A 15,107-nucleotide genomic window follows, 5' to 3' on the forward strand; every position below is an offset into this window, starting at 1 on the left:
GACAAGTTATTAGAGAAAATAGGAGGAAAAGAAGTAAAGTAAATAAACAACAACAAAGTCGCCATCATCCACAGAAGCATCAGAATCTGATACATCTGAGTAACCTGCAGACATCTTCTTTTAAGGCATTTTGATGAAAGGTCGGTTAAATTCGAAAGGAATGATGTTGAACATTTCAAAAATATCTCCACTCATCCTAAAGTAATGCTTGTCATGGAGTTGTGGCATGGCAGTGACATTTCTACATGTCCACAGGTCTTTCCTGCTTTTTCTTTCATCATCCATAGTTTACTACTACTCTTCTTTGCAGAATGCGCTCTCTTGATAATCCCACCTACACCGTCAACTGGACTCTTTCCATGGGAGTACCAAAACAATGTCCATGTGACATTCTAAATTTGCAGGTGATAGCTTTGTGGATCTTGAACCACCAGCAAGGTCTACCTATTTTTAAACTGACCCACTGCCCCATCTGAGCATGTGAAGATTATATATTGGTGAAAATCTGTCGCAGATGTTCCGGATATTCAGGTTTCTTATGTTTTTCATATAAATATTGGATTGCAGGGTAAATGTTAAAAATAAATGCCTGGAAAGGACAACGATTGTTATGTTGCATCAGTTACATCCTTTCAGTAACAATGATTAAAGTAAACAAAAAATTGTGATGATGAATATGTTAAGAAAGCAGAGAAGTAGAACTTCTGTGACTGTTTTTCTGAGATCACAGACTTTGTTGTTTTAAGGTTAAAAAATTGATAGAAATTTTAATGGAGGTAAAAATTATAACACAATTTTCATAGTTGCCAAATTCTCTAAGCTCAACTGTTTTGTGGATTATAAGCACACTAAAGTTAAGAAGAGATACAGGTGCATCTCACAAAATTAGAATATCATCAAAAAGTTTATTTATTTCAGTTCTTCATTACAAACAGTGAAACTCATATAATATATAGAGTCATTACAAACAGAGTGATCTATTTCAAGTGTTTATTTCTGTTAATGTTGATGATTATGGCTTACAGCCAATGAAAACCCAAAAGTCATTATCTCAGTACATTAGAATACTTTATAACACCAGCTTGAAAAAATTATTTTAACATCCGAAATGTTGGCCTATGTTCAGTAAATGCACTCAATACTTGGTCGGGGCTCCTTTTGCATCAATTACTGCATCAATGCGGCATGGCATTGAGGTAATCAGCCTGTGGCACTGCAGAGGTGTTATGGAAGCCCAGGTTGCTTTGATAGCTGCCTTCAGCTCATCTGCATTGTTGGGTTTAGTGTCTCTCATCTTCCTCTTGACAATGACCCATAGATTCTCTATGGGGTTAAGGTCAGACGAGTTTACTGGTCAATCAAGCACAGTGATACTGTTGTTTTTAAACCAGGTGTTGGTACTTTTGGCAGTGTGGACAGGTGCCAAGTCCTGCTGGAGAATTAAATTTCCATCTTAAAAAAGCTTGTCGGCAGAGGGAAGCATGAAGTGCTCTAAAATTTCCTGGTAGATGCCAGCGCTGACTTTGGTCTTAATAAAACTCAGTGTACCTATACCAGCAGATGACATGGCTCCCCAAACCATTCCAACCAACGACTGATGGTGGAAACTTTACATTAGTACTAGTACCCCCTTTTACAGCTTGTAAACCCTTTTTGTATCCAGTCAAAAGTTTATAGAAATCTTGTTTGAGATATTTTCATCCATTCTTCCTTGAAATATTCTTTCAGTTCTGTGAGATTTTTGCGCTGTCTTGCATGCACTGCTATTTTAAGGTCTAGCCTCAAAATTGTCAATGATGTTCAGATCTGGAGACTGTGAGGGCCATTGTGAAACATTCAGTTTGTGACTTTTGAGGTAGTATTGTGGATTTTGACATATGTTTAGGATCATTATCCATTTGAAGAAGCCATCCTCTTTACAACTTCAGCTTTTTTACAGATGATGTTATGTTTGCTTCAAGAATTTGTTGAAGTTTCATTGAATCCATTCTTCCCTCTGCCTGTGAAATGTTCCCCGTGACATTGGCTGCAACACAAACCCAAAGCATGATTTATACACCCCATATGCTTAATGGTTTATGCAATTTTCCTTTCCTGAAATTCTGTGCAGTTCTTTCTCAACACATACCTTTGAAACAAGACTTGTTTCAATAATGCATCATACTTTAGATATTCTTTTACATACTGCTGACTCTGAATTTTATGGTGAGGACGCATGAATAGTTTTTTTCTGACGACTCTTCCATGAAGGCCATACTTGTGCAGGTGTCTCTGAACAGAAGAACAATGTACCACAACTCCAGAGTCTGCTAAATTTTTCTGAAGGTCTTTTGCAGTCAAGTGGGGGTTCTGATTTGCCTCTCTAGCAATCCTACAAGCAGCTCTCACTGAAATTTTGCTTGATCTTCCAGGCCTTATCTTAACCAAAAATGTTCCTTTTAACTGCCATTTATTAATTACATTTCGAATTTAGGAAAGGACAATTTGAAAATGCTTTCCAACCTTTTACAGCCTTCTCCTGCTTTGTGGGCCTCCACCATTTTCATTTTCAGAGTGCTAGGCAGCCGCTTAGAAAAACACATGGCTGCTGTTTTTTGGTACAATGATTGTGAACAATCCATAACGTTAACAGGCTAGTTAAGGTCTGAAACCTTGGTCAAAGTTATTTGAGCATACAAATCTCCAAGGATGCCCAAACTTTAGCATTTGCCCATTTCCTTTTTTGTAATTTTTAAAATGTAAACAATGACAATATATATAATTTTTGCCCTTTTAGAGATCATTACATCTTCAACTTGTTTAACTGTTCACAATAACAATCATCTTGACTAGTGGTGCCCAAACCTTTACATGCCACTGTAAATGGTATGGCCATGTCTGCAAATGCTCAATCTTTAGAATCATAGAATTTATTTACATCATAAAGAAAGGAAAGCTGAATTTTTATAATTGCAGTTTTTCAGTTGCTACAACACAGATGAAAAATACAACAAACAAACAACATCATATCTATCCATAAAAAGTTTAAAGAAGCATTCCCATCAAAGTTTTCATACTCTTAATATATTGAAATCATTTTATTATATGGCACTGTGTACTTCCAATTCCTCATTTTGCCCTTCTGCCCAGTTAATGCTACTGTTTTTTTTCCATTAGGTCTATGACATTTTGTGCTGACTAGCTGAATCCTTTTAAGCTCTATGTAGAAACAGGAGGTTAATTTTCTCTGCACAAGTCATGAGACAATGCAAAGGCAGGGGACAGCTGGGACAGATGTTGAAGAAGGGAATAATAAATGCAGGGGCAAGAGATTTCCTGTTTCTACAGAGCAGAGAATTTGCTGGGTAGAAAGGCAAAAATTGTCATTGTAAGTACATAGAGCTATATAATATGATGATTGCAATATATTACGAGGATAAAAACTTTGTCCGTTGGATACTCTTAACAATCCATGGATTATTCATTAATGCTAACAAAATCACTACGTGATTGATGTAATAGTGTTTTACAAGTCCTACTATGGAGAAACTTTTTACATTAGCGCCTCTTTTACTGTGATACTGATAGTTGTATGCTACTTTACCATGTTTATCATTAATATTAGTATTAATATGGCATTCAATGTAGACGTTCACCTAGTATTCTGGTCATACACATTTATAATAATTGATATTTATGAAACATGCAGGCAGGAATATTTTATTTTATTTTATTTTATTTTTGGGCGCAGACGCTTTAAAAATGTAAGACAAGTTATCAATATCTTACTAGTTATTTTTTTCTTCTCTCCATCTTTACGCTATATGGTAAGTTTTCCTGATGATATAGAACTTTTTTATAATGTGATGTGAAATTACATCAGCCATGTACTTACCCTCGCAAGTTCCATTTACAAGAGTGAATCCAGAATTGCAAGAGCATTCATAGCTGCCATTCGTGTTCATACAGGAAGCATTTACCCCACAAATAAGGACATTTTCAGAACATTCATCAATATCTGCAAAATGATAAAGAGAAGATGTATTTGCTGATAGACACAGTAGGCTATTCTAGATGTTATGTGATAATATAGGAAATAAGGAAAGTTTGTACAGAGAGCCCAGCTGTAACATTTGTACTTTGGGATATCTATTATGTGAGGTACGGAACATACAGTATATACTCACCAGCACATACCGTCCCATTACCAGAGTACCCGTCCCTGCATGTACAGATGTAGGAGCCTTCAATGTTGTTACAGTCCGCCCAGAGACTGCAGTCATTCATTGTTGTACACTCATCAATGTCTGTGCAGTCTTCTCCATCATACCCTTGGTGACATTCACATTTGTATGAACCAGGCGTGTTGGTACAATTTGAAAGGAGTGGGCATGCGGTGACATTTTCCAGGCATTCATCTACATCTGCAAAATTGAGTAGAAAAATCTGATGAGCAAAGCACCATAACAACTGCACAGGTTTTAGTGGTGGCTGCCATCTCCATAATATGCATAAGATGTTGTCCCAGTCTGATAGTTGCAGTAACATGATGTAACAAAGTTATAACTTTACTGCACCATGTAAAGATGTCCAGGTATGTTTTTTTATTATGGGCATAGTAAATATAATATACAACATGTGTAAAGATGGTAAGAAACCTTACATAGATTGTCTGGGAATGTGACGCCGATGGCCTACCCTAAGGTTAGGTCATAAAAGGAAATCAGATCATCAGGTTTTTTTTTACCTCAACTGAGAGCACCATAATGTAGGCAAAGAGAAGCTGAATCCAATGATGTATCACTTAGGTTACTAGGTGCAACCATTTCCACACAACCAGAGCTTTTAGATTTAGAATGAAGCAGAGCTGAGAAAGATAATCCCGCCCACCCCAGGCTCTCTGTCTATGAAGTCCATAGACAGTGAGGTCCTTATCACAGGAGGGTGTTGCCAGACTAGTCCTGCAATGTTAATCTCTTAGTGATAGATCCTTCACAGTTAGTAAACAACAGCACGCACTTTGAGAAGTAAAACATCTCTAAATTCTGTGATTTAGCCTCTATTTCATGTTGTCTTCAGATTACATAGCAAAAACCTGCTGACAGATTCACTTTAATATCACACTACTGACACCACTACTGATCAGCTGTTAGAATTTTTAGCAGTGGTCTGATGTAAACAGTGAACAGCAGAACAGCAGGGCTCCTATCATTGTGTAGCATGCTGCTTTGAGGTACTGCAGATCAATTACTATTTAAAAGGAATTTGTCAGAAGAATTTAACACTGTAAACTATGGGAATGTAGCCTTTTCAATGACAAGTCCAGCAATAGCTTTACATGGTCAATCCAGTCCTCCATTACTGAGAAATCAGTAAGCACTAGGGTTGAGCGAAACGGATCGTTCATTTTCATAAGTCGCCGACTTTTGGTAAAGTCGGCGTCTCATGAAACCCGACCCGATCCCTGTGTGGGGTCGGCCATGCGGTACGCGATCTTGGCGCCAAAGTCGTGTTTCGTATGACGCGTTTAGCGCCATTTTTACAGCCAATGAAGGAGCGTGGGCAGAGTGATGACATAGGGGTTAGGGCGTGCACGCCTATCATCATTTTATCGCTTGTGCGCAGTAGCGATTTGGAATGTGTAAAACGAAATTTTCTATGCTGGGACGGAGGGGGAGAGAGAGAGAGAGAGAGAGAGAGAGAGAAAAAAAAAAAATCCCCATTGACGTGCATAGGGTTTCGTGTTCCGGCCGATCCTCAACTTTGCGCAGTAATCGGCCGATTTCGCCCGACTCGACTTTTCCAACAGTCGGGTTTCGTGAAACATGACTCGACCCTAAAAAAGTCAAGGTCGCTCAACCCTAGTAAGCACTAGTGGTCTCACATCATTGATGTGACTGCTTTCCAAACCATCCAGATCATCGTAGGACATGGCCATTAATGGATTACAGGCAGAAAGGTGAGAATATCTTTGCTTCTTTAGTTACATTTTTTGTGAATGAATGGGTAAAAGCGCATTGGGGAGTTTTTATTTCAAATAATGGAGTCCGTCTGTGTGTTTATTTCAATTAAAGGACTTTACTCTGTCTGTTACTTCATTATATTTTACTATGAGGTTAGTAATTGGGGTGTCTTATAGACGCCTCACCATTACTAATCCCTGGACTGACACCCTGTTAGCTGACATTAAAAATCTAACACCAACTGAAATACAATTGCCCCAATTACCACCTCACCAGGGGAAGTGGGAAGAGCTGGGCAAAGCACCAGAATTGGGCATCTAATAGATATGCCTTTTCTGGGATCGCTGCAGATTGCTTTTATTAGGCTGGGGAGGGCCAGTATCCATCGCCCCTTTCCAGTTTGAGAATACCAGCCCCCAGCTGTCTGCAATAGCTTGGTTGGAAAATCAAAAGTGGGGGACCCTATGTCGTTTTTTACTTTTTTTTATTTAAAAACAACAACAGATAACTAGCCAAGACAAAGCTCACAGATGGGGGCTGCAGCCTGTGGGTTTTGCCTAAGCTGGTTATCAAAAATAGACAAGACCTCAAGTCTTTTCAGTTTTTTTTACACAGTGTGCGCCAGCCAATCACAGCCATGCCAATACTTAACATGGCTTTGACTGAGATGGAAGTGCCCACACAGTAAAGCTTGTTGATTAGCTGCCCTTTTTTCTGGCTTTCGAACCTAAACAGTAACATGGACTTCCTGGAGAAGCGCATGTTTGGGATCCGTACTAACTTTCCCGTTCGGGTTTGCCCATCAGTGATGAATTGGTTACAAATCTTCTGATAAAGTACTAGTGGGGAAATCCAATGAAGTGGAACTTACTTTTTTAATTACTGTAGACCTTACCTAAACATTCTTCTCCCGTGAATCCTGGCAGACATTCACAGTCATAGGATCCATCAGTATTAACACAGATTGATTGATAGGGACAGGAGGAAGTGTTATCTGCGCATTCATTGATATCTGTTGGTGAAATAAGTATTCAATGAGTAGATTTTAAGGCATAAAAATAATAGATATATAGAAGGCCAGAGATAGATAAATATAAAAGAAAGTTGAAAAGCAAGCAGGATGTGAAAAATGGGTGCCAGACCTTCCAGGCATAGACTGATTCTCAATATAGTACAAAAAAAAGACAGCACTCTTTCTTAGAAAAACTATAGTGGTTTATTTGCCCATATAAGCTCTTGCAATGTTTTAGCTCAAGCTGTGAGCCTTTCTCAAGGCACCGAGAAGGAATGCTGTCTTCATCTTTTTTGCACTAGATCTATAGATAGATCTATAGATAGATAGATAGATAGATAGATAGATAGATAGATAGATAGATAGATAGATAGATAGATAGACAATGTACAGTATATAATACATGCAATTAACAGCAGAGAAATATTACAAGATGATAGTGAGGTAAATAAAGTTAAAACTTTTTTGCAGTTCAATGGAACCTACCAGTGCAGAGTACAAACGGATTTCCTTCATATCCAGATTTACATCCACAGCTATAATTTCCAGGAAGGTTTGTACAGTCAGTATTGTTAGCACATTTGTTGTCACCATTATTACACTCATCAATGTCTGAAGAAAAACAGACAGAATAATATTTTCTAGAATTTTCTCTGTGTGCTATTAGTAGAATCCCATATTTCCACTAATATACCATTAACAATAATGTAAAGCAATGTTAATTTGACGGACAGAATGGATTACAGGACATACCGACACACGTAGAGCTGTTCCTCTCATTCACGTCATAGCCGGCATCACAGCTACAGTTGTATCCATCCAGAGTATTAATGCAAAGTTGCTCACAATCAGATATATTAAGAAAGCATTCATTGATATCTGGAAACAGATAATTATATTTATTGACACGAAAAAGGTAAATGTACAGGAAATGCAACTTCACAGAACCATCAAAACATGATTCTCCTGCATGACAAACATAGGTGGCTATTCCAAGTCACCTGGTAAGCTCACCGTTGATTAACTATATCCACATATCCATAATTCATCAATTTGTCCTGTCCTAAACAGTGATGTCAATATTATAACATGGTATATTACATCTCTAGGTCGATGTTCTTCATTAAATAATGATACATATTGGATTGATATCTTTTGTATGCAAAGGCTTTTGGAAATTTCAAAAGTGCAATTATGGCTTTCACACAAAAGTAAACTTTTGAAAATTACAGAATACATTGCCTATGCCATCACTGCCATATGTGGTGCATGCAGAGATTGAGTTCTTGGCTCAATTATATATTTTAGATATGTGTGTTTATGTGCCACCTATGGCAATGACTTCAAATGTAACAAAGCCGAGAACTCACTAAAAAAGCAGTGACCTGCCATTCAAAGACTGGAGAAAGATGGAAGCAATGGGGAATACACAGAAATGGAGAAGTAGATGCTATACAATGTCCAGCCTTAGTAAACAGCAAACTAGATAGCATATAACTTTAAATGATGATTACAAAAGAACAACAAAGCAAATTCTTCAACACAGGTATCAATTAAATCTGAACTACAGCTCCATTACAGCCATGTCTGTACTTTAAAAATAGTGCAGAGAGGTTCTCCTTAATTCTCTGCTTCTCTTGAAGTCAGGGCAGCACGGTGGCTCAGTGGTTAGCACTGTAGCCTTACAGAGCTGGGGTCCTGGGTTAAAATCCAACCAAGGACAACATCTGTAAGGAGTTTGTATCAAGAACCCTGCGGCAACCTTACAGCAGGAGTTTGTGCACAAGATAAAGAAGGACAGGGGGGTGATAGGGGAGTGCTACAGTGAGCTTACTTGCCGGAGCGCAGGACCTGAAACACGTGACCACTGGGGGAGGGGCCGGAGGCGGAGCCAGATGCCGAGTAGCGGCTGTGACCAGCAAACCGGAGAGTAGTCTGAACTTGCCAAAGTCAAGCCAGAAGGTCGATGAAGTACCAAAGACTGAGACACTGAGAGTGGTCAGGATGTAGCAAAAGGTCAGGTAGCCAGAGATAGCTGTGCAGTACAAATGGGGCAGACAGGAGATTAGTAAGAGTACCAAGCTGAAAGTCAGAGCCAGAAACAGACAGTAAGCACCGAATCACAAAGCAATGCACAAAACGAGAACACTAACCGGATCATCCACGAGAAGGCAAAAAAACTACACAGTATGCAAGCACACCAGGGGGTCTGACACACAGTCAGAACAGATGTATCACTGACCTGGATCCCCAGATGAAGGTGGGTAAATATAGCCCTCCCCAAACCAAAGGGAGGCCATACAAAATTAACTCTGTGGCTACATCTATACATAACGTTCTTATTAATAGGCTTATTTTACTGGTATTTAGAGGTATCGCTCTAAATGCCAGTATACCTCTATGCACTACCTAACTAAATATTATTCATTTATATACACTGTTTGCACACTTATTAGGTAAGTGAGTATTTTTACCATATTATAATTTGCCTCCATAGTTATGACTCCAAACTGTAGTATAAACTTGAATGCTTATTGGATGAAACAGATCAGGTGCATGTATTTGTGCAATGAAGCAGAGTCTTACCTAAGAATATAAACACCCTTGATCAAGGTGCTCAAAATTATTAGGTAGCTTGTTTTCCCTATGAAAAAATGGACCAAAAAAAGAGATTTAACTGACTGAAAAATCAAAAATTGTTACAAGTTTTACACAGGGATATAGCACTCTTGAGAGATATTGGGGCGTGATCACAGATCCATTTAAAGTTTTGTTGCAAATAGTCAGCAGAGTCGCAAAAATGTGAGTCAAATTTGAAGTGACCAGGAACCCATTATCCTACAGTGCTGCCACATTTAAGAACTGCAACCTTCCAGGAGTGCCCAGAAGTGCAAGATGTTCAATGTTCAAAGACATGGCCAAGGTAAGTAGGGTTGAGCGACTTTCATTTTTTTAAGATCGAGTAGGGTTTTGGGAAACCCGATTTTGTCCAGAGTCGAGTCGAGTGCAGTCGGCCGATTATCGCTAAAAGTCGGGGATCGACCGAAACACGAAACCCAATGCAAGTCAATGGGGAAGCATAGTCGGCAGTGAGTGGAGGCCAGGAAAACACCTACAGTGCCCATTTTAATGCCAAAAACATCCATTCTTGTTTCTGAAGCTTGTCAATCTTAATTAACTTTATAATAATAGTTGGGCATAGGGAATTGGGGGTCATTTGGCAAAAGTTGTGGGGGGAGTAGGGCCGGCTCAAGTTTTTCGTGGGCCCAGGAAATGCGGACTACGTCACGGCGGTGTTGCAGGGAAAGGTAATTATTTAAAAGTTGCAAGTGCTGTGATCCTGAGCAAGCAGGGGGGGGCCCCACTCGTTCGCATTGCCACTGGCACAGGGCCCCTCAAAGTACGGCGGTGTGTTTGCATGGCGGGGGCGCCTCCCACCAGCAGCGACACTTTTGCGTACTCTGAGGGGCCCTGTGCCAGTGACGTCGCCAACGAGTATGCCCCCCCACCTGATGAAGGAACCTGCACTTTCATCTGCACCTTCCTCTTTGTCCCTGTGTAAGGTGGTATAACATGCGGGAAGGGGAACCTTACTTTCAGCAGGGACAGATTCTGGCTGTGTAGAGTACAAGGGGAATGTAGTGGTCTCGGTCAATGTACCAGCAGACTCATTTAGCAGTGGCTGGGCAATGGGCAGGATGAGGAGGAAACAGATATAGGGCCAAAGAATAAAGTAGGCTACATGCAGTTCAAAATTGGTAACAGGACTAAACAGGCGGCATTGCTTTGTTCAGTGGAGTAGCAAACCCAAGAGCAGCAGACACTGTTTCAAGGGCCTAACCACACTAGTAGGCCAAATGCAGTTTAATATCTGATAGTATAGGGCGAAAGCCAGAATGTGGAAGCTCAGCTTTGTTCAGTTGAGGACAACACCAGGGAGGGGCAGACACCTTTAGTAGGCCGGAAAAGCCTATTGCATTTTTTAAAATGGTAATTTGGAGCAGAAGGTTGAAGCTCAGCTTTATTTAGTTGAGGGCAACACCAGGGAGGGGCAGAAGCCGTTAGTAGGCCCTAACCACCTTTTTTTTTTTTAAAACCACATAATGAGAGCCGGAAGGTTGAAGCTCAGCTTTATTTAGTTGAGGACAACACCAGGGAGGGGCAGAAGCCGTTAGTAGGCCCTAACCACCTTTTTTTTTTTTAAAACCACATAATGAGAGCCGGAAGGTTGAAGCTCAGCTTTATTTAGTTGAGGACAACACCAGGGAGGGGCAGAAGCCGTTAGTAGGCCCTAACCACCTTTTTTTTTTTTAAAACCACATAATGAGAGCCGGAAGGTTGAAGCTCAGCTTTATTTAGTTGAGGACAACACCAGGGAGGGGCAGAAGCCGTTAGTAGGCCCTAACCACCTTTTTTTTTTTTAAAACCACATAATGAGAGCCGGAAGGTTGAAGCTCAGCTTTATTTAGTTGAGGACAACACCAGGGAGGGGCAGAAGCCGTTAGTAGGCCCTAACCACCTTTTTTTTTTTTAAAACCACATAATGAGAGCCGGAAGGTTGAAGCTCAGCTTTATTTAGTTGAGGACAACACCAGGGAGGGGCAGAAGCCGTTAGTAGGCCCTAACCACCTTTTTTTTTTTTAAAACCACATAATGAGAGCCGGAAGGTTGAAGCTCAGCTTTATTTAGTTGAGGACAACACCAGGGAGGGGCAGAAGCCGTTAGTAGGCCCTAACCACCTTTTTTTTTTTTAAAACCACATAATGAGAGCCGGAAGGTTGAAGCTCAGCTTTATTTAGTTGAGGACAACACCAGGGAGGGGCAGAAGCCGTTAGTAGGCCCTAACCACCTTTTTTTTTTTTAAAACCACATAATGAGAGCCGGAAGGTTGAAGCTCAGCTTTATTTAGTTGAGGACAACACCAGGGAGGGGCAGAAGCCGTTAGTAGGCCCTAACCACCTTTTTTTTTTTTAAAACCACATAATGAGAGCCGGAAGGTTGAAGCTCAGCTTTATTTAGTTGAGGACAACACCAGGGAGGGGCAGAAGCCGTTAGTAGGCCCTAACCACCTTTTTTTTTTTTAAAACCACATAATGAGAGCCGGAAGGTTGAAGCTCAGCTTTATTTAGTTGAGGACAACACCAGGGAGGGGCAGAAGCCGTTAGTAGGCCCTAACCACCTTTTTTTTTTTTAAAACCACATAATGAGAGCCGGAAGGTTGAAGCTCAGCTTTATTTAGTTGAGGACAACACCAGGGAGGGGCACACAGACAGACTCCTTTAGTAGGCCTGAAAAGCCTATTGCATTTTTCAAAATGGTAATTTGGAGCAGAAGGTTGAAGCTCAGCTTTATTTAGTTGAGGGCAACACCAGGGAGGGGCAGAAGCCGTTAGTAGGCCCTAACCAAAGTTGAAGGCCAAATGCAGTTTAATTTCTGATACTATAGGCCGAAAGCCAGAAGGTGGAAGTTCCGATTTAGACAGTGGAGCACAATTTGAATTAGGGACTGCAGACAGACTTAGTAGGCTGTCCCCTGTGGACCATGCATCCACCACATTAACCCATTGCGCCGTAATGGACACGTAATCTTCCGTGGCCATGCCTACAGGTCCATGCGTCTGTTGTCAGGTGCACCTTTGTACTCACAGATTGCCAGAGTGCATGGACAATGCGGTCTTCTACATGCTGGTGGAGGGTTGGGATGGCTTTTCTCGCAAAAGAAGTGTCGACTGGTTAGCTTGTAGCGTGGTACAGCGTAGTCCATCATGGCCTTATTAATAGTAAATAAAATATATAACTAGGCTCTATGAACTTTTAAATAGGTTCCAGGGGTACACGGGCAGCATTGGTGTGGTCAGTGGAGGAGTATTGCAAGTAGGGGCTGCAGACAGGCTATCAAAGGCCTAAAATAACAAACAGTAGGCAGTCATGGCAGTTTTACATCGGTTACATGGATACACAGGCAGGCACTCCAGGCAGCATTGTGGTCAGTGGAGGAGTATTGCAAGTAGGGGCCGCAGACAGGCTATCAAAGGCCTAAAATAACAAACAATAGGCTCATTGCAGTTTTACAGCGGTTACATGGATACACGGGCAGGCAGCTTGGTGGTGAGTGGAGGAGTATTTAAAGTAGGGACCGCACACAGGCTATCAAAGGCCTAAAATAACAAACAATAGGCTCATGGCAGTTTCACAGCGGTTACATGGATACACGGGCAGGCAGCTTGGTGGTGGTGAGTGGAGGAGTATTTAAAGTAGGGACCGCAGACAGGCTTCAAAGGCCTAACATAAGAAAATGGGCTGGCTGTAGGCACTTTATAATTGGTTCCAGGGGTACACGGGCAGCAGTGGTCTGGTCAGTGGAGGAGTATTTAAAGTAGGGACCGCAGACAGGCTATCAAAGGCCTAACATAACAAACAATAGGCTCATGATGGCAGTTTCACAGCGGTTACATGGATACACGGGCAGGCAGCTTGGTGGTGAGTGGAGGAGTATTTAAAGTAGGGACCGCAGACAGGCTATCAAAGGCCTAACATAAGAAAATGGGCTGGCTGTAGGCACTTTATAATTGGTTCCAGGGGTACACGGGCAGCAGTGGTCTGGTCAGTGGAGGAGTATTTAAAGTAGGGACCGCAGACAGGCTATCAAAGGCCTAACATAACAAACAATAGGCTCATGATGGCAGTTTCACAGCGGTTACATGGATACACGGGCAGGCAGCTTGGTGGTGAGTGGAGGAGTATTTAAAGTAGGGACCGCAGACAGGCTATCAAAGGCCTAAAATAACAAACAATAGGCTCATGGCAGTTTCACAGCGGTTACATGGATACACGGGCAGGCAGCTTGGTGGTGGTGAGTGGAGGAGTATTTAAAGTAGGGACCGCAGACAGGCTTCAAAGGCCTAACATAAGAAAATGGGCTGGCTGTAGGCACTTTATAATTGGTTCCAGGGGTACACGGGCAGCAGTGGTCTGGTCAGTGGAGGAGTATTTAAAGTAGGGACCGCAGACAGGCTATCAAAGGCCTAAAATAACAAACAATAGGCTCATGGCAGTTTTACAGCGGTTACATGGATACACAGGCAGCTTGGTGGTGAGTGGAGGAGTATTTAAAGTAGGGACCGCAGACAGGCTATCAAAGGCCTAAAATAACAAACAATAGGCTCATGGCAGTTTCACAGCGGTTACATGGATACACGGGCAGGCAGCTTGGTGGTGGTGAGTGGAGGAGTATTTAAAGTAGGGACCGCAGAAAGGCTTCAAAGGCCTAACATAAGAAAATGGGCTGGCTGTAGGCACTTTATAATTGGTTCCAGGGGTACACGGGCAGCAGTGGTCTGGTCAGTGGAGGAGTATTTAAAGTAGGGACCGCAGACAGGCTTCAAAGGCCTAACATAAGAAAATGGGCTGGCTGTAGGCACTTTATAATTGGTTCCAGGGGTACACGGGCAGCAGTGGTCTGGTCAGTGGAGGAGTATTTAAAGTAGGGACCGCAGACAGGCTATCAAAGGCCTAACATAACAAACAATAGGCTCATGGCAGTTTCACAGCGGTTACATGGATACACGGGCAGGCAGCTTGGTGGTGAGTGGAGGAGTATTTAAAGTAGGGACCGCACACAGGCTATCAAAGGCCTAAAATAACAAACAATAGGCTCATGGCAGTTTCACAGCGGTTACATGGATACACGGGCAGGCAGCTTGGTGGTGAGTGGAGGAGTATTTAAAGTAGGGACCGCACACAGGCTATCAAAGGCCTAAAATAACAAACAATAGGCTCATGGCAGTTTCACAGCGGTTACATGGATACACGGGCAGGCAGCTTGGTGGTGGTGAGTGGAGGAGTATTTAAAGTAGGGACCGCAGACAGGCTTCAAAGGCCTAACATAAGAAAATGGGCTGGCTGTAGGCACTTTATAATTGGTTCCAGGGGTACACGGGCAGCAGTGGTCTGGTCAGTGGAGGAGTATTTAAAGTAGGGACCGCAGACAGGCTATCAAAGGCCTAACATAACAAACAATAGGCTCATGATGGCAGTTTCACAGCGGTTACATGGATACACGGGCAGGCAGCTTGGTGGTGAGTGGAGGAGTATTTAAAGTAGGGACCGCAGACAGGCTATCAAAGGCCTAACATAAGAAAATGGGCTGGCTGT

At 41.8% G+C, this 15,107-nt stretch overlaps 1 protein-coding gene across 1 annotated transcript in view; it reads right to left on the reverse strand.

Annotated features, from left to right (window-relative positions):
* LOC143803980 (uncharacterized) overlaps window positions 1–15,107 on the reverse strand; it is a 245,981-nt gene that overhangs the window by 23,248 nt on the left and 207,626 nt on the right. The window contains exons 28-32 of the mRNA XM_077281732.1: window positions 7,708–7,833; window positions 7,441–7,566; window positions 6,838–6,954; window positions 4,167–4,403; window positions 3,875–3,997 (exon numbers count right to left, since the gene is read on the reverse strand). Of these exons, the coding sequence (XP_077137847.1) occupies window positions 3,875–3,997; window positions 4,167–4,403; window positions 6,838–6,954; window positions 7,441–7,566; window positions 7,708–7,833 (729 nt within the window). The remainder of the gene's footprint in view (window positions 1–3,874; window positions 3,998–4,166; window positions 4,404–6,837; window positions 6,955–7,440; window positions 7,567–7,707; window positions 7,834–15,107) is intronic.

Source organism: Ranitomeya variabilis, chromosome 2, assembly GCF_051348905.1.
Source record: "Ranitomeya variabilis isolate aRanVar5 chromosome 2, aRanVar5.hap1, whole genome shotgun sequence".
NCBI classification, from domain to species: domain Eukaryota; kingdom Metazoa; phylum Chordata; class Amphibia; order Anura; family Dendrobatidae; genus Ranitomeya; species Ranitomeya variabilis.